Here is a 25,576-nt window from a genome sequence, read left to right on the forward strand (position 1 = left end):
GGTTGTGGTGTATGATCTTTTTGATGAGTTGTTGGATTCTATTTACTAGTATTTTGTTGAGGATCTTTGCATGCGTGTTTATCAGGGATATTGGCCTGAAGTTTTCTTTTTTGTGGTGTCTTTGTTTGCTTTTGGTATTAGGGAGATATGTGTCTCATAAAAACTGTTTGGGAGAGTTTCTGTTTCTTCAATTTCCTAGAAAAGCTTGAGAAGAACTGGCAATAGGTCCTCTTTTCACTAGTGAATCTATCTGGACCTGGGCATTTGTTTTTTGGAAGACTTTTGATTACAGTTCAGTTTCTTTGATATTAATAGGTCTATTCAGGTATTCCAGATCTTCTTGGTTCAACTTTGGGAGATGATAGGAATACAGGAATTTATCCATTTCTTCTAGGTTCTCTTGTTTCATGGCATACAGACTTTTGAAGTAGTCTCTGATGATCTTTTGAATTTCTTTGGTTTCTTTGTGATGTCCCCCTTTTCATTTCTGATTTGGTTTATTAGGGTTCTCTCTCTCTCTTTCTTTGTGAGCCTTGCTAGTGATTTATCAATCTTGTTTATTTTCTCAAAGAGCCAGCTCTTGGTTTCACTGATCTTTTGGATTGTTTTTTGGGTTTCCATGTCATTAATTTCTGCTCTAAGTTTTGTTATTTCTTTCCTTTTGCCTGGTTTGGGTTCTTTTTGTTGGTTCTTTTCTAAGATCTTGAGCTGTGAACTCAACTTATCTATGTAGGCCCTTTCTTCCTTCCTGAGGAATGCTTGCAGAACTATACATTTTCCCCTTAACACAGCTTTAGCTGCGTCCCATAGGTTCTGGTAACTCGTATCTTCATTCTCATTTGTTTCCAGGTATGTTTTTATTTCTTCCTTGATTTTCTTCCTAAACCATATAATCATATTAATAGATGCAGAGAAAGCATTTGACAAGATTCAGCACCCATTTGTGATGAAAACTCTCACCAAAATGGGTATAGAAAGGACTTTGCTCAATATAGTCAAAGTCATCTACCACAAGCCTATGGAAAGTATCATCCTCAATGGGAAAAAACTAAGAGCCTTCCCTCTAAGATCATGGATGAGAAAAGGATGCCCACTCACCACTCTTGTTCAACATAGTACTGGAAGTTCTTGCAATAGCGATTAGGCAAGAAAAAGATATTAAGGGTATTCAGGTAGGAAAGGAAGAAATCAAGCTCTCACTATTCGCAGATGATATGATACTATATTTAGAGAACCCTGAAACCTCTACCAAGAAACTCCTAGAAAAAATAGACTTGTATAGCAAAGTTGCAGGCTATAAAATCAATACCCAAAAGTCCATGGCCTTCTTATACACAAATAATCAGAGAGAAAAAAGTGATATGAAAAAAGCAATCCCCTTCACAATCATGCCCCAGAAAATCAAATACCTCAGAATCAGCTTAACTGAGGTAAAGGACCTGTACAAAGAAAACTACAAAACACTACTTCAAGAAATAAAAGAGGACATAAGGAAATGGAAACATATCTTCTGCTCATGGATTGGGAGAATTAACATTGTCAAAATGACAATACTCCCCAAAATATTACACAAAAAATTCAATGCAATCCCTATAGATATCTATGACATTCTTCAAATAAATGGAGCAAACACTCCTGAAATTCATATGTAACAATAAGCCCCCACGAATAGCCAAAGCAATTCTGGGGGAAAGAAGATGGGAGGCATCACCTTCCCCAACCTCAAACTACTACAAAGTGGTAATAATTAAAACAGTGTGGTACTGGAACAAAAGCAGGGCTGCAGACCAATAGAACAGGGTTGAATATCCCGACACACACCCTCAAACATATGATCATCTAATCTTTGATAAGGGAGCAAGAAATGTGAAGTGGAGCAAAGAAAGCCTCTTTAACAAATGGTTCTGGCAAAACTGGACAGCTATAGGCCAAAAAATGGGCTCAGACCTCTACCTAACACCATGCACAAAAGTCAGATCAAAATGGATTAAAGACCTCAACAACATACCAGAATCCATCAGGTACATTGAAGACAAGGTTGGCAAGACCCTCCATGACTTTGAAGCTAAAGAAATCTTTAAAGGCGACACACCATTGGCCAAGCAAGTGGAAACAGAGATTAAAAAATGGGACTACCTTAGACTGAGAAGCTTCTGCACCTCAAAAGATACAGTGACCAGAATACAAAGACAGTCTACACAGTAGGAAAGGATATTCACTCAATACCCAACTGATAAGGGGTTGATATCAAGGATATATAAGGCATTGGTTTAACTCTACAAGAAGAAAATACCAAGCCCCATTGGAAAATGGGGGGTGCAAATGAATGGAAATTTTCTCAAAGAAGAAAACTGAATGGCTAAAAGACACATGAGAAAATGCCCCACATCACTAATCATCAGGGAGATGCAGATAAAACAACAATGAGATATCATTTCACACCACACAGACTGGCCCACATCTGAAAGAACAAAAGCAACTGGTGTTGGCGCGGATGTGAGGAGGAAGGGACTCTCCTTCACTGCTGGTGGGAATGCCGACTAATTCAACCCTTTTGGAAAACAATGTGGAAGATTTTCAAAAAATTAAAAATTGAACTCTCATTTGACCCAGCGATACCACTCCTGAGAATATATCCTGGAGAGGCAAAAAGGTATAGTAGAAATGACATCTTCATTTGTATGATCATTGCATCACTCAAGAGTATACATACAAGAGTATGCATCACTCTTTACTATAGCAAAAATCTGGAAAAAACCTGAGTGCCCAAAAACAGATGACTGGTTAAAGAAACTTTGTTACATCTACAAAATGGAATACTATGCAGCTGTTAGAAAAGATGAAGTCATGAAATTTGCATATAAGTGGATCAACATGGAAAGTATCATGTTATGTGAAATGAGTCAGAAAGAGAGAGACAAACATAGAAAGATTGCACTTATCTGTGGAATATAAAGTAACAGAATGGGAGACCAACACCCAAGAGCAGTAGAAATAAATACCAGGAGATCTGCCCCACACTTTGGAAACTGGCCTCACATGCTGGGGGAAAGAGCAGCTGAGATAGAAAAGGGAACTCCAAGTGAAGGATATTGGGAGGACCCATTCAGGTTGAAAGATGCATGCCAAAAGTAAACTAGAGAGCAACCATGGTGGCCACTCCATACCTCTATTGTAAACTACAACACCCAAAAGGAGAGATAACAAGGGGGAATGCCCTGCCACAGAGGCAGGGTGGGGTGGTGGGGATGGGGTTGGGGTGGTGGGAGGGATACTGAGAACATTGGTGGAGAATGGGCACTGGTGGAGGGATGGGTAAACAATCACTGTATGACTGAATGCAAACACTTAAGTTCATAAGCTTGTAACTACCTCACAGTGATTCACTAATAAAATTTTTTTTAAAAAAGATGTTTTCTGCTTGCTACTTCTCACAACCTGAGAGTACTTTTGCATATACATACACAACCTGTATGTACTTTTATCCTTCACTATTTGCTAATTTTGTGCCATATGACAAGACAACTATAATAGAATGCAAAACTAATCTGTGTCAGGCACTCTGGAAAAAGAGTAAATCTTCACTGTAAAAGAGTTGATGAGTCCAACAGTTGTGCCATAAACAAATAGTTGTCCCTGAGGCCACCCCAAGTCCCAGGATGCCCCCTGCCTCACTCCACTGACTTCAGTTGGTAGAGATGCTCTCCTGACTTAGGGTGGCTCCTTGAAGCTTTGTCAGGCTAACCTGACCCCCAATCAGGACTTCACCCAACACTTAGGTGAGTTTGTATCATTTCCCTCATGCCCTCCAGAACTTCTCGGTTATCTCTCCAGGGGACCTCAAACACTCCTGCCCCAGGGGTTTCCACTTATAGATGTTTCAGGCATTGCAAAGGCCAGTTGACTAAATATAAACTTTTCATTCTAGTCTTCACCTTTAAGAATGGCTTCACCAGGCAGCTGGAATAGAGAAGGGATCATTAAGTCAATAATGGTGGGAGGAATCATTCAGGATGGGAGATGTGTGCTGAAAGTAGATAAAGGACCAAATGTGATAGCCTCTCAGTATCTGTATTGCAAACCATAATTCCCCAAAGTAGAGAGAGAGATGGGGGAAATTGTCTGACATAGATGCTGCTGGAGGGGTGGGAGGTGCAGGGAGGGTGGGATACTGGAGACATTGGTAGTAGAAAATGTGCACCAGTGGAGGGATGGGTGTTCAATCATTGTATGACTGAAACTCAGACATGAAAGCTTTGTAACTATCTCAAGGTGATTAAAAAAAACTTTAAAAATATTATAATAATTTAAAAAATGACTTCACCACACTCCCATTCTTCATTTATTTATTTTGGTTTGGGGGCCATACTTGGCAGTACTCAGGGCATACTTCTGGCTCTGAGTTCAAGGATCACTCCTAATGGGGCTTAGGAGACCTAACAGGGTGCTGGGAATTGAACCCTCGCTCGCAGCATGCAAGACAAGGACTCTACCTTCTGTGCTATTTCTTGTGCACCCATTTTCTATTATTTGCTTTTTGGTTTAGGGGCCACACCTAGTAGTTCTCAGGTGCTCTCCTGGCTCTGCACTCAGGAATAACTCCCAGCAGGCTCAGAGGACCATCTGGGAATGCCAGGGATTGAATCCAGGTTGGACGTGTGCAAAGCAAGCATCCTACCCACTGTACTCTTTGGTCCACCCATTTCCTAATTATTTCTTCTTCTTTGGGAGATTAGTATACTACCCAGTCAAAAAAACAAATCCAGAAAAACAAAAAATTAAAAAAGCCCTAGCTCTGTGGTAAAGTCTCCACCTAAGTCTAAGAGTAGAGTACATGTAGCTTATATTTAAAACTTAAAAAACTGACCCATGGACCCTCTGCGCCTAAAGACTTTGATTCCAGAAACCTAACACATTTGGGCATCCAGTACAACTTCTTACAGCAATGCACTGGGACTGTCAACTAGGCTACAACTCCGCGCTGCCCGGGGATTGATCTTTCCTCTCCACCCTGTCTTTCTGCACGGAAAATGGCGGCAGCAGCAGCATCCACATGGCAGGAGCCATCTTCTAAGACTCCTAACCCAAAGGTATACAGTTTTTACACTTGGGGCTTCTAAGGAATCATGAGAAGTGGGTGTAACCGGCATGCCCTCGGCCCAGATAAATCCAGAGCTGCTGAGAGCGAAACGGACCCTCTGTGCCTAAAGACTTTGATTCCAGAGACCTAACACATTTGGGCATCCAGTGCAGCTTCTTACAGCAATGCACTGGGACTGTGAGATGGGCTATGCAATTTCTGGCAGAATTTTCCCTGGACTTTATACAGAAATGCAAATCCTTAACATCTCTTAATTGTTAGCAATGTGAAACGGTTCCTTTTTAGCAGGTCTGACTTGGGGGGAAAACTCCAAATAATAGCAGTGAGTTTTTTTTGTTGAAATATTGAAGGTAATCAAAGTAGCAGCCATTTCTCTGGACTGAGAGCTAAGCAACAGCCCCACGCTGGCCAAGAAGAGGAAATATTCCTCTTTCCCAGTTGTTTTCCATTTTCGGGGAGAAATGCGGCGTGGCGTCCACCATACTATGAGGCACAGGAAGGGGGATGAGGGGGAAAAAAAAGGAAAAGGAAAAAGAGAGAAAAAAAAGAGTTATGTACTTGGAGCAGTGGGGCTACATATCTCCTCATTCTCAGCAATGGAAAACTAATTATCAAATGCTTCCTTGGTAGTAGGGCTGTCTTTCTTGGGGGGAAACTCCAACAACAATACTGAGTTTTGTGTTGAAATATGGAATGTAATCAAGGTAAAGAGAAAATGAAGTGAAATTCATCAGTTATGCAGTTGGGGGGACGGGGGGGAGGTATACTGGGGTTTTTGGTGGTAGAATACGGGCACTGGTGAAGGGATGGGTGTTTGAATATTATATAACTGAGACATAAGCCTGAGAACTTTGTAACTTTCCACATGGTGATTCAATAAAAAAAAAAAACTGACCCACAATATCTACACAGTTGACTACAATGCAGCTGTTAGAAATGATGAAGTCATAAAATTTGCTTGTAAGTGGATGAACATGGAGAGTATCATGCTAAGTGATATGAGTCAGAAAGAGAGGGACAGACATAGAATGACTGCACTCATTTGTGGGATATAAAATAACATAGTATGAGACTAATACCCAAGGACAGTAGAGACAAGGGCCAGGTGGATCACTCCACCGTTTGGAAGCAAGGCTCATGTGCTGGGGGAAAAGACAGTTGCGATGGAGAAGGAACCACTAAGGAAATGATAGTTGGAGGGATCATTCGGAATAGGAGATGTGTGCTGAAAGTAGACTAAGGACCAAACATGATGGCCTCTCAGTATCCGTATTTCAAACCATAATGCCCAAAAGTAAAGAGAGAATAAGAACGAAGATGCCTGCCACATAGGCAGGGGGTGGGATGGGGTGGAGGTGGCGGGAGGGACACTGGGAACATTGATAGTGGAAAATTTGCACTGCTGGAGGGATGTGTGTTCGATCATTATGACTGAAACTCAACCATGAAAGCTTTGTAACTATCTCACTATGATTCAATAAAAAAAATAAAAACTAAAATAAAAAAATTGATGTACCAAAAGGCAAACTAATAGGCACCAAGAGTCTCCTCCTCACACCTACAAGAGAATTGCACTTCTACTGTGGCAAGTATTTTTTAAAAAGTAACAGCCACTGGGGGGGAACAGTGTCCACAAAGATAAGGGATAGAAAGGAAAATTCTGTAAGGTCAGGACAGGGCCCTGAGATGACTCTGCACTCAGTAGTCACTCTTGGTGGGGCTTAGGGGACCATAAGTGAAGCCTGGGATGGAATATGGGGCTGCTGAGTGTAAGGCAAGTGCCCTGCTCATTGTGCAATGCTCCAGCTCCTGAGGGTCCCAGGGGCCCCGACCTCTGTATTTCCGCACAAGCCTAAGGCCACTGCTGGTGCTTGGGCTCCTACGGAGAAGGCAGAACTTCCGGAAATAGTCATCCCAGATCCAGCCTCAGAGATCCTGGGAAACATCAGCCCTTTCCCTATTTCCCCAGCCATGCCTTCCAGGCAGGTGGGTTTATGGTGGGGGTGGGCTTCTCTAGACCAGTATAGGCAGAAATTCAAGGGAGAGCTGGAGAGAAAGGTGCTCGAGAAGCACCCACTGGATTCGACCCGAACACGATGCCAGGCCATGGACGCCACTTTCTAGGAATAGACAGGGAGGCCCACTCTCCTCCAGGTCCGATCTGGAAAGGTACCAAAGGAACTTGATTGTATTATTAGAGAAATCCTTGCTGGACTAAGGAGAACTCCTTTGCAGCAGTGGTCTAGACTCCATCCCACATGTACCATCTATAGGGATGGTGCCTACAAGCACCACTAAGAGTAGCCCCAGTGCCCCCTGCCCCAATCACTTAGTACAGCTGCGGGTAACCACCATTTAAAAGCTCACCATTAGTTTCTGATGACAGGGGATATTTTTCATCTTTCTTAAAGCACCTTAAACTAAAAAAATTCATTATTCTGATCTAACTACTGAGTTGCATTGTTCTGATTTTGTGAATTTCTCTTTGAATTATATGTGCAGGCACTGCTGGGTTAATTACACAGCCCATATGGTGAAATCAATATACCTATCTTGGGATGTCATTTAAACCCAGTGAAAAATTGGTGTCAGTAGGAAAGAGAATCTTAACTACAACATCACAAAATTTATACGAACTGACTTCTCTCCAGTAGCAGAAACTACGTAAGTAGTCGTGATGTTTACAAATCCCCAGTTTGCATATTCACATTGCCTATAAACCTGAACTTTCTCAGGTCAGGACAGATTCTCACTCTCCACCTCCACTTTCCTAATCTCTCTTGTGACCCTAAAAAAAAAGAGAGAGAGATAAAGAGAGAGAAACCTAACACACTCCCTCTCTAGTCTCACTCTGATACATTGCACTGCACGAACACATCTCCCGGTGGTCAACAGAAGATTTAGACTCAAAATCTTTACATCAGCTGTGGGAAAAGACTAAGTAAAAATCCTTCAAAAGCTCCTCGGTTTTCAATGCATTGCTGTCAACAATGAAAGATGAGGATGAGGACCCAGGGTGATAGCTCAGTGGACCACGGCATATGAGTCGCACGCAGGAGGTTCATCCCCAGTAGCTCATGAGCCCCCTTCTTCACCACTACCCAGAGTGACCCCCTAAGAGTCAGGAGTATCTATCCCCTCAGCACTGCTGAATGTAGCCTCAAAAATGTTTGTTTTTAAATTGAAAAATGATATAATTAAGTTATTAACTGGTGTACCATTAAAGAATATTTAGATGAAATAATTACTGTGTAATTTTTGGCACATAACTCAGAGGATTCAATTAGCTAAATGAAAATGTTATGTAACATTCTTTTCATTACCACCTGCTCACATACTTAAATCAATAAAAATATAGTAAGTAGGGCATGGAGCAATCTTAAGTGATAAAGCTCATGTCTATCACGTGTGAGGCCCTGAGTTTGATCCCCCACACTGCATCCTTCCCTGTTGGTCCCTGAGCATTGCTGGATATGGCCTGGTGGCCCAGAAGTCACTAATCTGAGCACAGCCACTGGCTAACTTCTGTGGGGAATGGCCTCCAGTTAAAATATAGCAGCAAATAATATTCAGCTATATATGTATTAAAAGTTGCATAAAACCTTAATAATTAGAAGATGAATATATAAATTGGTTTTGATCTATTATATCTTCATAATAATTATAATGATAAATGGACTTTGAATTTTTAACAGTTAAAGCCTCAGAGTTAGAGGGCAATTTTTAAAACAATAACTTAAATATACTTTTTTTTCTGCCAAGAATTATGATGGGATTATTAATGACTTCTGAGAATTCTGAGCATAAGTTTAAGGTGGAAAAGTAGTGATTTAAAACTTCTGATCATTAAGAGTTCATTTCTGTACTTTTTAAATGAATGATGATAGATATTCACTCACTCTGATATTTGGATTTATCTAGCTAGCTCAAAAGATTATGCCATTTGATTTCAAATTCTTAACAAGATGTCATAATTTTGTGCATCATGGCTATGTTAATTGTCAAAGCATAGCTTACAGAAATTTGTAAAAGCATAATTAAACAAATAGATGGGTCAAAGTTTTCATTAATCCACAAAGAAGAAAGCAACATGAAACAAAGCTGTCTTGAAAAAGGATGTGGGGTCCTTTGCAACAATATAGATGGAACTTGAGTTGATTACATTAAGCGAAATAAGCCAGAAAGTGGAAACCAGTGGCCAGATAGATGACATCCTAATATGTGGAAGAAGCTAGGGCCTTGGGATGTAGCTCAGTGGTAGAGAGCCCGCCTGAGAGTGTGAAGAACCTGGGTTCAATCCCCGATGATACAAAACAAAGTGAGCTAATTCATACAACACAACTGAAATGATATGGAACTCTGATAAATAAAATGTTTAGTATATCACCACTGGGAGAGGAAGGAAAAACAAGTGGGGAGGGACTCTTTCTGACAATGACTAGTTCTAGAATACTGGTGGGAGCAATAAGACACACACACACACACACACACACACACACACAGAAGAGTGAAGCTGTATTCTTGAAATCTATAGTGTTAATACCTAGTGATAAATCAATAAAATGTTATGGTTCCTGAGCCCATTAGGAGTGATCCCTGAGCATGGCTGGGTGTGACCCTTAAACTAAAAATAAAATGTTATTTTAAAATATCTCCAAAGGTGCTCTTTCTTTTAAAAGGAAAAAGAAGATAAGGACATGGGATTAGCCCCCAAATCCTGCCCCATCCCAACAACCAGAAGTCCCACTGGAAGAGACCAATGACATTGGCCAATTCATCTCAGAATCTCTGGAAGTGTAATGGGTGAGCAGCCCACTAAATTCTTAACAGATCTGTAGAGTTCCAGTGTTCTAGGTCTAGTAAACGGAAATCTAACTGGTCTTCAGTAGGAAGCTTGCAACTGGAATGAGCATGGAGGTGATAAATTAGGGTAAACTAGAACAATGGTAGAGGGGAAAAGTGCCAGTCCTGGAGGCACGTTAGGGGTGGGAGGGAGCTGGTGGAGGGAAGTGGACCCTGATGAAGGGACTGATGTGAGAACATTGTATGACTCAAACCTAATAATGAATGACTTTTTAACTCTGTAATTCACGGTGATTTAAAAAAAAAATAAAACATTAATAAATAGAAATCTGACTTGAATTCCCGAGACAATTACAGTTCCTCAATTTCCCATCTTCAAACCAGAGGCTTTGCAAAGACAGTAGAGTAACCGTTGTTGTTAATGTTGTTGCTATAGCATCCTGGGGTCACATTTACAGTGTCCAAGGATCACACTCTGGGTTGTCACCCACTGAGGATCACACATATTGTGGCCCAGGAATCACTCCCCCACAGCTGACTGCACTCAGCTATCTAGGGCAGTGCCAGGGAACCGACTCACTGTCTTGGGCCTACAGGGCAGGTCCTCTACCACTGAGTCGCATTCCTGAGTCAGAGTCTCTCTCTCAGCTTTCCCCAAAAGGCCCTACACTGAATTGAGGAAAGGGAAATAATTAGACTTTTTAGGGATTATTTGACATTGACTTTAAACTGACACTAGTTCCTACATCAGATGATCAATAGCTGTTAACATCTAATCAGTCTCACAGTTGGCCGCACTGAGTACCCAAAGCCATCCAATTTCAGAATGCACAATGGAAGCAGACCTACATAATAATTGTTCTGACACACACCATATGGGCTATTAAGGTAAGAAAGAGTGAGTGGCAGTTATTAAACTTCTCCTACCTATGAAAGGAGACAAAATAGGACTGCATTTCTGGAGGGATTATAGCGATTAACTCTCACATTTGAAAAACGCAGAGATGGTGGTTCCTTCCACATCCCCATTCAGCTTCCTTCTCGAACCTGGTGGTAGAAGGCAGGTTCTCCAAGAGGAATCTTGGAGAATGACAACAGATTTCCAAGGGGTGACACCAATTACAGTTGCTGTTCTAGATGTGACTTTAAATTTTTATCCTAATTTAGGTACACAGTTACAACAATTCAATATAGGTTTTTTCCCTCCCTCTTTGGTTTTTGGACATCTGGCAATGTTCAGGGGTTACTACTGGCTCTGTGCTCAGGAATTACTCTGGGCAGTGCTTGGGGGACCATATGGGATATCGGGGATCAATTCCAGGTCAATTGAGTGAAGGCAAATGCCCTACCCACTATACAGTTCCTCTACTCCTAATGTCTGATTTTAATGTACAAAATTCCTGCACCTACACCACCACCAAAGTGCCCCAGAACTTCCACCACTGTCCTCATGTCATTTCTGGCCCACCTACCCCTTCCTTCCTCCATTTCTCAACACACTATTTGGTAATCTGTTTTATAATTCAAAGCCAGGAGTGGGTCATCATTCAATACTGTCTATTCCCTGGTTTTGTTTCATTGCTTGAGCAAACTTAACATGGTTCCTGATTTCGACACAAGTACTCACTTAACTTCCTGTACAGGTTCTTTAAAAGTGCTACTGTAAAGGAAACAACTGAAACAAACACAGGTCTTAGACTTCCAGGAGATCCTGATACTCTACTGGCTGTCCCCTGGGATGGAATTTTTTTTCTCATCAAAGTTATAACAAAACTAAGTTTAAGGACCTGCTATTGTAGCAGGAACAGATGATCAGTTTCTTGTTCTAAGAAAGACAAAACTGAAAGCAAGGGACAGAGAAGCAAATGACTGGATTCAGCAGAAGACTTTATTTAGGGAAATAGGAAGAGAGTAAGACAAGGAAGCTCCCAGATTATGGTAGGGGTCTCCTAAAGCAGGATTATGAAGACAAGTTGAAGCCCTTTCCCCCTTGATGCCTTTTCTAACAAAGGTGTATGTGTCAACATTTCTTTATCATGTTCCAAGAATATGGGTCATGGAAACAGGAAAGACGATGCTGAGATGATTCTCCTCTGGTGTCTGGATCCAACAGGCCCTCAGTCATCCAGGTTATCTTTCAGGCAGGCAATTATCTAGGCCTGCCTTATGACATTCCATACCATGTGATTCCTTTTTCTAAGGTCCATATTCCTAATCTTGTCCTTCTGTTCCCCTTGACCCCTATGACTATGTACAAGCATTGATGTGGCAAAAGCTATTTTCTGTCAGAAAACACCAGTACGAGTGTCTTTCAGCAGACAAGGCCACAGCACACCTCTGTGTCCTCCCTCAGACTCCTATCTACCTCAGACTCCTATTTACTCGACAAGTCTTTTTCACAGATTGCTACCCAGAGTTAGATCACCTTTCCCTTCCACAAGATGGTCCCAGGCCCATTGCATTGATGGCATTATGCTGGTTGGACCTGGAATCAAAAAGTCACAACTATCCTTTGCAGTTTGCGTGTCAGAGGGTAAAAAGTAAATCTTACAAAATTCTAGGTGCCTGGCACCTCATGATGTTTGTAGGGGTCCAATGAAATGGGACCTGGTCAGGTATTTCTTCTAGAGAAGGAATATAAACTTTTGCATTTGGCTCTTCCTGCCACTGAGAAGAAAGCTCAGTGATGGTTTTTTGCTTGTTTGTTTCGTCTTTCACCTGTTTTGTTAAGCTGATTTCCCAGGTACACTTGAGTTTCTGAGGCACAATTGAGAATAGTATTGTTTTTCAAATTTCTCTTTCTTCTGTTGCATTATTTCCAAGAGAATCTGAATTCTGTTGCAGCAGAATTGTGAACGGTATCGGTTTTTTAAATTTCTCTCTCTTTTGTTGTATTGAGGTCTGGAGAGATAGCACATCTGGTAGGGCATTTGCCTTGCACACGGCCGACCTGGATTCAATTCCTCTGTCCCTCTCGGAGAGCCCAGCAAGCTACCGAGAGTATCCCACCCTCACGGCAGAGCCTGGCAAGCTACCCATGGAGTATTTGATATGCCCAAAACAGTAACAAGTCTCACAATGGAGATGTTACTGGTGCCTGCTCGAGCAAATTGATGAACAACGGGACGACAGTGCTACAGTGCTATGTTGTATTATTTGCATATAGAAAAGCCATGGTTTTATTTGCATTGATTTGTAGCCTGCAAACTTACTATACAAGTCTAGAGCTTTTTTTGCAGTCTTAAGGATTTTCGAGTATAGTGCTAGTTTGCACACACTCTGTGCAAAACTGAGTTTGACTTCTTTTTTTCAATATGGATGCCCTTAATATGTCTTACTTGCCTAATTGCTATGGCCAAAACATCCAATACTATGTTGAATAGTAATGGTGAGAATGAGAAGTCTTGGCTTGTGCTTAATTTTAGAGGGAAGGCTTTCAGTTTTTCACAATTGAGTACGATGTTTTCTTTGGGCTTGTGGTGGTCACAGACCTCACCCGGCACAGACTGCGGGTCAGAGATAAGTAAAGTGAAAAAATAGGAGTAGTTTATTGGGGTGCACTTTTGGGGAGAATCTACTGGTCCCTGGTGAGGCTAGGGTAGAGCCACACCCTGGGAGAAGCTAAGCCCAATTTTAAATTGTCTTGGGCAGGAAAAGGAAATGATGGACACCTGTGGGACCAGTGTGCTTGATCTGGCTTCTGTTATCCGTAGGGAGTGGATGCAAGGAAGTATGGAATGCAGCCTGGTGGCTCTCTGGCATCGGATGGACCGTAAGTCCTGTCTTTTGCGAGGTGGGTGTAGTGATCTTTGATTCTGGTAATGTCGCTATCTCATCAGCCAGTCGGCATTTGGTCCCAAGTAATGACTATAACTATACTGAGAAAAATTCCTTCAACCAATATTTTATTGAGAGTTTTTAATCATGAATGGATATTGGGTCTTGTCAAATGTTTTCTTTGCATCTATTGATATGATCATATGATTTTTATTTTTCCTTGTACTTATATGGCATACTATGTCAAGACTTGTGTATAAACCCCTTGACTTTTTTTATATGCAAGAATACAATAGAAAAGAGAGAAACTCAGAAAACAATACAATTCAGAATTGTGCCTCAAAAATTCAAGTATCCAGAAATCAGCCTAACAAAAGAGGTGAAATATTTATAATAAAAAAACTATAAATCACTACTTCAAAAAATAGAGGATATGAGGAAATGGAAACACATCCCCTATTCATTGATTGAAAAGAATTAACAATCAAAACAAAAATCTTGTCCAAAGTAGTATACAGATTCAATGCAGTCTCTATAAAAACACCTATAACACAAACCATAATTCCCCAAAGGAGAGAAAGATTTAAAGAGAAAAAGAAGGGGGGAGGAGGGAAAGGGGGGAAGGAGAGGTAGGAAGGGAAGGGGGGAGAGAAAGAGAGAGAGAGAGAGAGAGAGAGAGAGAGGAAAAGAGTCTGCATAGAAGCAGGTTGAGGGTAGGGGTGGGTGGTGGAAGGAAAACTGGGTTCATGGTGGAAAATGTACACAGGTGGAAGGATGAGTGTTGGAACACTGTATGACTGAAACATGAGCATGAATAGCTTTGTAACTATCTCACAGTGAATCAACAACAAAACTATTTTTTATTTTTTATTTTTTTTTAATTTATTTATTTTTAATTAGAGAATCACCGTGAGGGTACAGTTACAGATTTATACACTTTTGTGCTTATACTTCCCTCATACAAAGTTTGGGAACCCATCCCTTCACCAGTGCCCATTCTCCACCACCCGTAAACCCAGTGTCCCTCCCACCCTCCCCAATCCCATCTCCCCCCCATCCCACCCCGCCACTGTGGCAAGGCATTCCCTTCCGTTTTCTCTCTCTAATTAGCTGAACAAAACTATTTTTTAAATTGTATTGAATCACCGTGAGATAGCTACAAGCTTTCATGTTTGGGTTACAATCACACAATGATCAAGCACCCATTCCTCCACAAGTGCACATTCCCCACCACCAATATCCCCGGTATAACCCCCTTTCCCACCCTTTCCCTGCCTCCATGACAGACAATATTCCCAATACTCTCTTTCTACTTATAGGCATTATGGCTTGCAACACAGACACTGAGAGGTCATCGTGTTTTAAATAAATTAAAAAATACCCATAACATTTTGAAGACATAGAAAAAATATGTTGAATTTTATATGGAGCAATAAATGCCCAAGTATAGCCAAAGCACTCCTGGAGGGGGATATGGGGAGCTTCTCACTCCCCAATTTTAAATTATGCTATATATTTATAGTAATTTAAAAAAAGTATGGTACTGGAATAAGGACTCTGAGACTAATGGATTCGAATTGACAGTCCTGAGATAGAACCTCAGGTACGGACAGTTAATCTTCAACAAATGAGCAAAATGTATAAAGTGGAGCAAGAAAAGCTTATTCAACAAATGGTGTTGGTCACATGCAAAAAATAAAAGAGGTCAGACATATGCAAAAATAAACAAAAAACCCCCAGAACTCAGAGATCTTTCAATACCATGCACAAAAGTCAAACCAAAATGGATTAAACACTTTTCGTATCAGAACTGAATCAATAAATTATATTGAAGAAAACATAAGTAAAATCCTTTATGACATTGAATTTAGAGACATCTTCAATAATTCAATATCATGGCTTTGAAAAAAGGAAAAAGAAAAAAATAAATAAATGGGAGTACATCAAACTATAAAGCTTCTGTGCTGCAGAAGAAATGATAATGGGAATAAAACGGTACTTCGTAGAGTGAGAGAAAATATTTGTCCATTACTCATATGATAAAGAGTTAGTATCCAAGATATATAGAGCACTGGTAGAACTTTACAAGAAAAAAAAATCAAAGTATTGCGGGGATAGAGAGTATCATGCAAGTAAAATTAGTCAGAAAGAGAGGGAAAGACATAGAATAACTGAACTCATTTGTGGAATATAAAATAGTGTGAGACTAACACCTAACATGAGATAGTAAAGATAAGGGCCAGGAGGATCACTGGACTCATGAGCTGGGTTGGGGTGGGAGGTGGATAGGCAGTTGGGATGAGAAGGGAACACTAAGTAAATGATGGTTGAAGGGATCGCTTAGGAAGGGATATGCATCAAAGTAGACTAAGGACCAAATATGATGGCTTCTTAGCATCTGTATTGCAAACCATAATGCCCCAAAGTAGAGAGTAAGAATGAAGGTGCCTGCCACAGAGGCAGGGGGTGGGATGGGGTGGGGGTGGTGGGAGGGAAACTAGGAACAATGGTGATGGGAAATGTGCACTGGTGGAGTGATGAGTGTTGATCATTGTACGACTAAAACTCAATCATGAAAGTTTGTAACTACCTAATGGTGATTGAATTAAAAAAATATTGAGGGGAAAGATAAGAAGGATCTTCCTCAAAGAATACATAGAGATGGCAAAAAGGTACACAAATGCTCTGCATCACTTATCAGCAGGGAAACACAAATCAAAACAATAGGGGCTGGAGCGATAGCACAGCGGGTAGGGCGTTTGCCTTGCACGCGGCTGACCCGGGTTCGAATCCCAGCATCCCATATGATCCCCTGAGCACCGCCAGGAGTAATTCCTGAGTGTAGAACCAGGAGTAACCCCTGTGAATCACCAGGTGTGACCCAAAAAGCAAAAAAAAAAATCATTTCACACCAGTAAGATTTCATATCACACCAAAAACAACCAATCTTGGCAGAAATATGGGGAAAAATTAAGTCTCATCCGCTGCTGGTGAGAATATCGATTAGTCTAACCTTTTGGGAAAACATATATGGACACATCAAAAAACAAACAAACAAACCTAATTCACAATAACCCAAATCTGGAAACAACCCAAGTGTCCCAAAGCAGATAACTAGACAAAGATACTGGTACATACACACAGTGGAATACTATATGTGTCTTTGATCCTGACATAGCATCACTTATAACCTAGTATGCTATTATGTTTCCATGCAAATACTGTCTTTGTGTCTGGGATTATGATTTAACTATCATACTTTAAAAAAAGAGAAAAAAGTAAGCTACAGAGCCAGGCAATTTGCCTTGCATATGTCACGTGTCTAAAAAGTTAAAAATAGAATTTCTGTTATTTCACATATAACTTCTTAATGTTGAAATCCCTGGGGTAAAAATAGCCATTTGGAAATAAATTCTGGTTTTGAAAGGCAAAGAAAATATGTATAAGACAACATTTCTGAATTGTCAAGAAAGTTCAGGTTAGTTCTTTAGAATCATTAAGGGAATTAGTTCCAAAACATCTCCAGTTCACCACTGAAGAGTGGCCAGGGAGACGGCACAGATGCTGGGGTGAGTGTCTTGCAGCACAAGACCCCTGTTCAATCTCTGCACCACTGATCCCGAGCACTGCCCAGGATAGCCCTGGAGGTCCTGGTGACCACTGGAATGGCCTACGTGGTCCCTGGCCCCACAAAGTCCAAGCACATCACATTCTTAGGAATCCCAAAGCTTGGCTGGTCAAGTATTACAGAAGATACCCCATGATGCCTGAGCAATGTTTAGAAGTCCCCCGATAGCCCCCCCCCATTTAATAGACTTTGTAGCAATTAATCTTTAATATCTGCTATTTTTCTTAAAAGGATAACTTTTTATTTATGTTTCTCTCTCAAAACTGTTCTAACTGAGCTGCCAATACATTCTGATTTCACTCATTTATCTTTGCCTCTCCCCATTTCTATTCTAGGTTCGGGAAAATGAAGGCAACCAAGTGACCGAAAACTTAGGTCAAGATCTTTTATTTGCGGTTACGCTTACAGAGTTCCAAGATACACATGACTAACAAAAACACCACAGGTGCCAGAGAAGGAGCTCTGGCAGCAGTTGAAGGCACTGGTCATGACACAGGAGAAAGCGGGATGTGACTCTTCACACAAGGATGTGGTGGGACCCTGTCCAGCGCAGAAGCTGCTGGTAGAAATAGGTGAGAAGACCAGAAGTCTCCTGTCCTCTGAGTCAAACAACCGCGCCCTCATTATTGCAATGGCAGCAATGACAATCCCAATGAGGCAACAATGCTGATAGTTTGGCAGAATCCATGATCCTCTATTCTCTCACCCAGCTCATCATCCCCACTCCCTTCCCTGGATAGGCCATAAAGATCCATCCTCACAAAAATTAAACCCAATGCACCCACTTCTTACTGAAAAGACACCAATCCTGGTATTTGTGAGTTTGGACAAATGATAAATACTACTGAATCCTTTTGGAAATGAGTCTCGGCTAAGCTATAAGAAAAAGGTATTTGTCCAAAAAGATATGCATGGGTACTTTAGGTGATTTGATTTTAAATCCCTATACCTTGCTATAAAAATTATAAGTGAAGTCAATGAAGGGGAATTTTTAATTTCAATTTTTTTAAAAGGGGAGCATTTTACTCTACCAAATTATTTTAGAATACTAGAATCAAATTTTATGCAAATGCCTTTGGAAAACTGAATTATTAAGTTATTAAAGAGTAACTTCTTATAAATTCATGAATGTTAAATTACTAATATAATAAGGGCATGATTTAAAAATTAGCGTTTCTTAAAATACTATGTTCAAATTTTACTTTGTAAGAGCTGAAGAAAACCATCAAATAATCACACAGTCCTTCAGTATTTCCTGGTTCAGTGAGGTGAGGGTGGAGGGATCTCACTCTACATCAGGAAAGACTCATGAGGTTATATTTTTTAAAAAATGAGAGTCAAGTGTCAGGTACAAAATAATTTAACTAACTTCCTGAGGCTGACATGGAGTGTGTCACTGACTTGAATAAAACACAACAGCATGGTTTCTAAATACTGAGAACACAGATTCCTGGCAGGCCCCGCACACTTTCATGTTACAAGCAGGTCATAACAACAGGGCTTTGGGGAGTGCTGGAACACAGTTGATCCTCTAAAGAGACAGAAAGCTCCAGCAGAAGGTTTCTGATTCTTGTTTTATGAGGTACAAACAGAAAAACAGATAAAGCACAACAACCCTGATGATGGACTTCAGGGGATTTCATGTCTAGACTTCTATGATATTTTATGGATGATCCCCAATATAGCATTATTCCTTCTCAGATTTCAGGCAGAAACTGCCATCATCAATAATAACGGTTAAAAATCTCCACTTTCTCGCTTCTCTCTCTGACAATAGGGAGTCACAGCGCCCCCATCACACGCCCACTGAAACTCGTATCATCATCAGGAGAGACAGCGGGAAGGGGACTTGTGGTTCTGTTTATTCTCTTGGGACAGTCACCAGGCGGCTGGATCACAGCCTGAAAAACACACAGTACTCATTGTGGATAGCAATAACCGCATCATACAAAAGAAAGTGATTTTTTCCCAGAAAAAAAAAAGCTTCCCCCATGACTTCTTTTCTTTTGCTTCCTGAAAAACAGCACATACATCATTCCCATCTCTGCCTGGGGATGTTCTGCCCCTGTGGCACACAGTCAATGCCCAGCGTGGCAGGATGGGGTCACAGTCTCAGTGTCTGGTTGTCCCCGTGGCTGGGCTCTCCATGCTCCTACAACTCTTCTTTCAAGGCTTTCAGAGTCTCCTGCATGGCTTCATCTTCCTCGCTGGGCGCCAGCCATGTGAAGTAGACCTTGACCGGATCGATGTTCCAGTGTTTGTGGAAAGATATGGGCACCTGGTGTGAAAGGTAGTCCCGAGGGTAATCCACAGGCCGAGCCTGCAGGAAGAAGAACAAAGGCATAGCCATGGAAAGCAATTTTGCTGCAGTGTAGCAACTGCATTGACAAAGCTAATGCTTTTCTTTGATACTTGATAGTCTTATGGGAACCTAAAGGCAAGAAGGAAAAAAATTTTCACTCTCTTCCTTTTTAACTCTATACTCTTGACTTTTTTCTCTCTCTCTCTTTTTTTTTTTTTTTTGGTCTCCAAGTATTTTCATATCCCCAGTGTATCACTGCAAATGCATCACTTTTTATTTCGATGTTCCACAGTTATGCCTCTGGGGGCTTCTCAACCATGATGACTATGGAGTAAAACTGGGCACAGGGGAGATGAATCTGCAGAGGTTCCTGAGTGGGCCATGCAGGGAAAAAAAACCTTCCTTTTATGGTGCTCAAAAGATCCACCCACCTACATTAAGGGCACTTGTAGCAGCTCCATGGAGACCAGCCCCATGGCAGCAGCTGGACAGACAACAGCCAAGTGTCCACCCAAACACACAAAACTCGTTAGAGGAGTTTGCTTAGCCAGGATGTTAGGAAGGAATTACCATGTACCCCATGGATATGCTGTTTCCTTAAAGTGTTGATATAAATTTTTCTTCCAATATAAAATTTCTTCTGCAAGAATGACCCACCTGCCACAAACGGTACATAAACGAGAATTTTCTTGGGAGTAGGGATGGGGGTGTCCAGGGCAGTGAAAGCAACTAATCAGACTTCTCTCTGTGAAGTTGGTGCTTGTTATGAAGTTGGAAAGAAGAGAAAAGTCTGTCTTTCTTCCATGTAGTGGCGCTATTTTAGATAACATATAAACTAAAATCTTTCCTGGGCTGGCCCAAAGAGAAAAGAGAAGGGTAAGGTGCTTGCTTTGCAGCCAACCTGGGTTCAATTCTCAGTACTATATATCAACCCCCAAGCTCTACTAGGAGTGATCCTTGAGCACTGATGGCATTGGTCCAAAACACAAGAACAAAATTCCTACTTTCCTTGTTAAGTCATGTAAGCTACCAAATATGGCATCTGCAAAAAAGTCAGAAAGAAAATTACTTCTCAGATCCCTCTAAAGAAACTGTCCACACAGTGGGTGTGGGGAGAAACTCTGAGGCAAGGAGTTCTTGGGATCCCTCTGCCTGTTCCTTGCTCTGTGGCCTCAGCAGGGAAGAGCAGAAAGCAAATTACATTTCCTTCCTACCAAAGCATCTCATCCTGCTCCAGAAGTATCAACAGAAATTTTGAGTAATTTCTATTTTGAGTAATCTAAACAGCCCACAAAAAGACCTAAAAAGTTTTTGTATTACTATCACTTCAAAATTCTTTAGGAGTTAAATAATGAAATTTAAGCAGAATCAGATATAAGACGAAACCAGTAATCTCCTGAGAGTGGAAGAAAATGCGTAACTAGATACTGCTGTCTTTGCTCTGGGCAAAGGATATCCATTTTCTCTCAATGCTTACCTTATTTACAAATGCATATAATTCTGACCCAGCAATACCACTTCTGGGAATATATCCCGGAGAGGCAAAAAAGTACAGTCAAAATGACATCTGCACTAGAATGTTCACTGCAGCACTGTTTACAATAGCCAGAATCTGGAAAAAACCTGAGTGCCTGAGAACGGATGACTGGTTAAACAAACTTTGGTATATCCACACAATGGAATACTATGCTGCTGTTAGAAAAGATGAAGCCATGAAATTTGCATATAAGTGGATCAACATGGAAAGTATCAGGCTAAGTGAAATGAGTCAGAAAGAGACAGACATAGAAAAATTGCACTCATCTGTGGAATATAAAATTAAATAAAAGAATAGGAGACTAACACCCAATAATAGTAGAGATAAGTACCAGGAGGTTGGCTCCAAGTCTTGGAAGCTGGCCCCACATGCTGGAGAAAGGAGCAGCTCGCATAGAGAAGGATACACCAGGCAAAGTGTGGTTTGAGGACCTGCACGGGATGGGAGATGCACTCTGAAAATAGAATATAGACCAAACACGATGGCCACGTAGTGTCTCTGTTGCAAACCACAACACCCAAAAGGAGAGCGAGAGAACAAGGGGGAATGCCCTGCCACAGAGGTGGGGTGGGGTGGAGGGATGGGGTGGGAGGGTGGGAGGGATACTGGGAACATTGGTGGAGGGGACTGGGCACTGGTGGAGGGATATAAACAAAATGCAAACATGAAAGTTCACAAGTTTGTAACAGTAACTCATGGTGATTCACAAATAAATAAATAAAACATTCAAATAATATTAATAAGTGGCTGGTCAGAGATTAATGAAAAAAATCAATAAATATTTTAAGTGAAAAAAATGCATATAATTCACCTCTTGCTACAGAGTGACTTACTGGGCTCTCAGCACTGACACAGTCCAACCTTTAGGAATAATTCAAATACACATGCCTAGGATGTGTGAAGGCCTGAGCTCCATTGCCAGATCCTAACGGTTCCCTAAACACACTGGGTATTGCCCCGACAGGTCTGAGCACCAAACATTAGGGACAAGTATCACTGCTGGGTATACCTCCTTAAGAGAAGAAAAGAGGAGTGGAGAAGAGCGGAGAGGAGCGGAGAGGAGGTGGAGAGGAGGGGAGGAGAGGGGAAGCAAGCCGAGGAGAAAAGAGAGAGAAAATGTCTTTCCTTGGCTACTTTACTACATTCTGCTGAAAAACAAAGTTTTTTTGTTTTTTGGGACTCACTCAATGATGTTCTGGGGTTACACCTGGTTCTGTAGTCAGGGTTACCCCATGCTGGTGCTCAGAGACCATATAGAATGCCAGGGCAGAACCCAGGAGTTGTCAGTGTGCAAGGCAAGCACTCTATTGCTGTACTATCACTCTAGTCCCTCTGCAAAAAAATTTTATGTGAATGGGCTCAATCCTGAAATAACCCTGAAAGACATTATTCAACAGTCAGTCAGAGCACATGGAGCCTTCTGGGAATGCTCACCCATCAATGTTGGGAATATTGTCTAATTCAGCCTCTATGGACAACAATATGGAGTCCCATTAAAAAAACACACTCCATACAACTCAGTAGTACTACTTCTTGATATCTACCCCCAAAATATGAAAACACTAGTTTATATGTATACCTATGTTCATTGCTGCACTGAGTTATAGAGCCAGGATACCAAAACAACCCCAACGCCCAAATAAAGATATATATGTATACATGTGTGGTACACATATGGCATATATATATGTGTGTATATATATATACACACAATGGAATATTATGCCTCTCAGAAAGGCCAAAATCATGCAATTTATAGCAACATGGATGGAACTGAAGGATTCATGCTGAGTGAAGTCAGTCAGCAGGTAAGAGAGATATAGAATGGTCCTCTCGGTATGGTACCACCATCAGGTCAACCTGTACCTATGGGGCGAGTGCATCAGCAACCTGATGGTGTCTTCAGGCTTCCTGATACCCCCAAATTGCTGCGGTGACTTTGGCCAGACCCCAACAACTTGGGACCAAGCTTACCAAGAAATTAAAGTGCCAAAAGTTAGGTATGTGTGAGACACACCCACAAACCACCTCTGGCTCAGCTATATAAGCTCAACACAGGCAGGAGAAGGGTTGGAACAGGGGTGAAGGGGGCGGCAATACTGGGGATTTGGGTGGTGGAAAATGTGCACTGGTGAAAAGATGGGTGTTTGATGATTGTATGACTGAAGCTCAAACATGGAAGCTTTGTAACTGTATCTCACAATGAATAAAAAAAAGGGAGGGGAAAATAATAAAAGAATAATAAAATAAAAAAAAAAAAGAATGGTCCTCTCAAGTGTGGAGTTTAAAGATAAAGAATAAGGTAACAACAAAGGGCCAAGGGAAACAGGAGAACTGAACCACACAACTGCGTTGGTGGGCACAAGTCTAAAAGGGCGAGGTTTTGGGGTCCTTGAAGGGAGGCAGATACACAGATAATGGATGTGGTGGTGGAATTAAGAAGTTGGAAAAGCATCCTAAACAGTACTGTAAATTACAGAATCATCAGTAATAAACTTTGTATTTGGTGGGGGGGCAACACCTGATGATGCTCAGGAGTTACTCCTGGCTCTGCATTCAGAAATTACTCCTGGCAGTGCTGAGGAAGGCAAGTGTCCTACCTACTGTAATGTTGCTCTGGTGCCTAAATAAACATTTTTTTTTTCTTTTTGGGTCACACCCAGCGATGCTCAGGGGTTACTCCTGGCTTTTCACTCAGGAATTACTCCTGGCAGTGTTTGGGGGACCATATGGGATGCCGGGGATCGAACCCGGGTCGGCCGCGTGCAAGGCAAACGCCCTACCCGCTGTGCTATCGCTCCGGCCCCCTAAATAAACATTTTTAATAAGAAAATTTTCCCTTTCTGGGGGTACTGTGAGGAGCATGGGCAGGGGTGCAGCTCGCAATCCAGTTTCCTGGCTAGAAAGTCACTCCCTGTGTTCAGTCCCATCAGCTGTGGGTTCAGCATTGTAATCACCCTGCACTTTCTAGGGGGCTTTGTCTGATAGGGGCACAAATAGCCATTCAACGGAGTAGTCAAGAAGAATTACCTGTGAGAAGAATTACCTGTGAGAATGCAAGAGGAGAACTTTCCTAATGGCAACTGAATTACCCTCTACAGATCCTCAGGGTTTATGGAACTCAAAATCTGAGAGTCCAGGCATCAGACTCAGTGATGAAACACCTGTCCTGCAAACCTAAGGCTCAAAGCTCAGTACCTGGCACCAGCCCACTTCACCAGAGTGTGGTGTCTCGCAGTGCTGCAGTGGTGATCCATGGTGTCCCAAGTGTGTTACCCTCCCACTGGAGAGCCTCCTAAGCAATATATGACCCTGAGTAACATCATCATTAAGTCCACAAGCACCAAGCACTGCAACAATATCAAAGAAAAGAGATAAGGGGAAAAAACTTAGAGGAATTTTCAAGAAAAAGACAGGAAATGAAAAATAATTCCATGCTGGAATAAAATCTAATTGAGCTGGGAAAGTTTTGAATAGCAGTTGAGGGAAATCATATATCATAGAATGTTTATTGGCAAGGCCCTCTGGGAGTTTACTTACTGGCAGGGAAGAAAACCTAAGAGAAATATAATCTCAGTTGAACTTTCACATAATTCAACAATGGTCCCAGGAGAAAGAAAGAAAAGCAGGGAAACAAATTTTTGGGTTTTTTTCTCATTAAAAAATGAACTGTTGGAGACACAAATGGACTTAACAGGAAATAAATCTATGCATCTTTCCTACTATTGCAGACCAGAGTGATATTGCAGACCAAAGTTATCACACAGTCATCTGTGGAAGGGAAGAGGTGGGAGGCATTAGAATGTGCTAATCATTTCTAGGAAATGATGTTATGGAAAAGAACAAGTCCCAACCAGAAAAGGAAATATATATACAAAGATGCATCTGTAACACTTCACAACAGGCATAATCTGAATAATCACATTTCTAGTCCCCCAAAATGCCAACCCTAAATAGGCAGGGTCAAAGGTAAGGAAGAAGATAAGAGCAGATGTGGGCAGGGTGGGAAGCTGCATCCAGTAAAGAAGAGGCGGCTTAAACCAGCTTGAAAAGAACAAAAATCAAATCTATGTTCCCTGTAAAGATCAGCGAACAGTGAATGATGCAACAAATGGAGATTATAATCACATTTCTGAACCATGAGGCATTCTTGAAAGAAACAAAAAGATATGAAAAGGTGTTGCTCTTAGGTTGGAAGAATTAGTATCATTAAAATGGTTACATTAGCTAAAATAATACACAGATTCAAAGAAATCTTTATCAAAACCCCAAAGAACAAAACATCATGAAATTTATTTGAACTATAAAATACCTCAAATGGCAAAAACAATCCTGAGCAAAGAGAACAAAACTGAAAGTATTGTGCTTCTTGATTTAAACTTATCCTGCAAAATTACAGTAAGGATTAAAAGGACATGATATAGAAAT

At 41.2% G+C, this 25,576-nt stretch overlaps 1 protein-coding gene across 3 annotated transcripts in view; it reads right to left on the reverse strand.

Annotated features, from left to right (window-relative positions):
• Positions 1 to 19,153: 19,153 nt before the first annotated feature.
• The window catches only part of B3GLCT (beta 3-glucosyltransferase), a 131,342-nt gene continuing 124,919 nt past the window's right edge, over positions 19,154 to 25,576 (reverse strand). Inside the window, exons 15-16 of one of the 3 annotated variants that reach the window (XM_055122768.1) lie at positions 21,480 to 21,579; positions 19,154 to 19,629 (exon numbers count right to left, since the gene is read on the reverse strand). In XM_055122768.1, the coding sequence (XP_054978743.1) occupies positions 19,505 to 19,629; positions 21,480 to 21,579 (225 nt within the window). In that variant the 3' untranslated portion in view covers positions 19,154 to 19,504. Of the gene's footprint in view, positions 19,630 to 21,479; positions 21,603 to 25,576 lie in introns of all 3 variants that reach the window. The other 2 variants (XM_055122762.1, XM_055122776.1) reach the window with 2 other exon arrangements.

This window comes from Sorex araneus, chromosome 1, assembly GCF_027595985.1.
Source record: "Sorex araneus isolate mSorAra2 chromosome 1, mSorAra2.pri, whole genome shotgun sequence".
Lineage (NCBI taxonomy): Eukaryota > Metazoa > Chordata > Mammalia > Eulipotyphla > Soricidae > Sorex > Sorex araneus.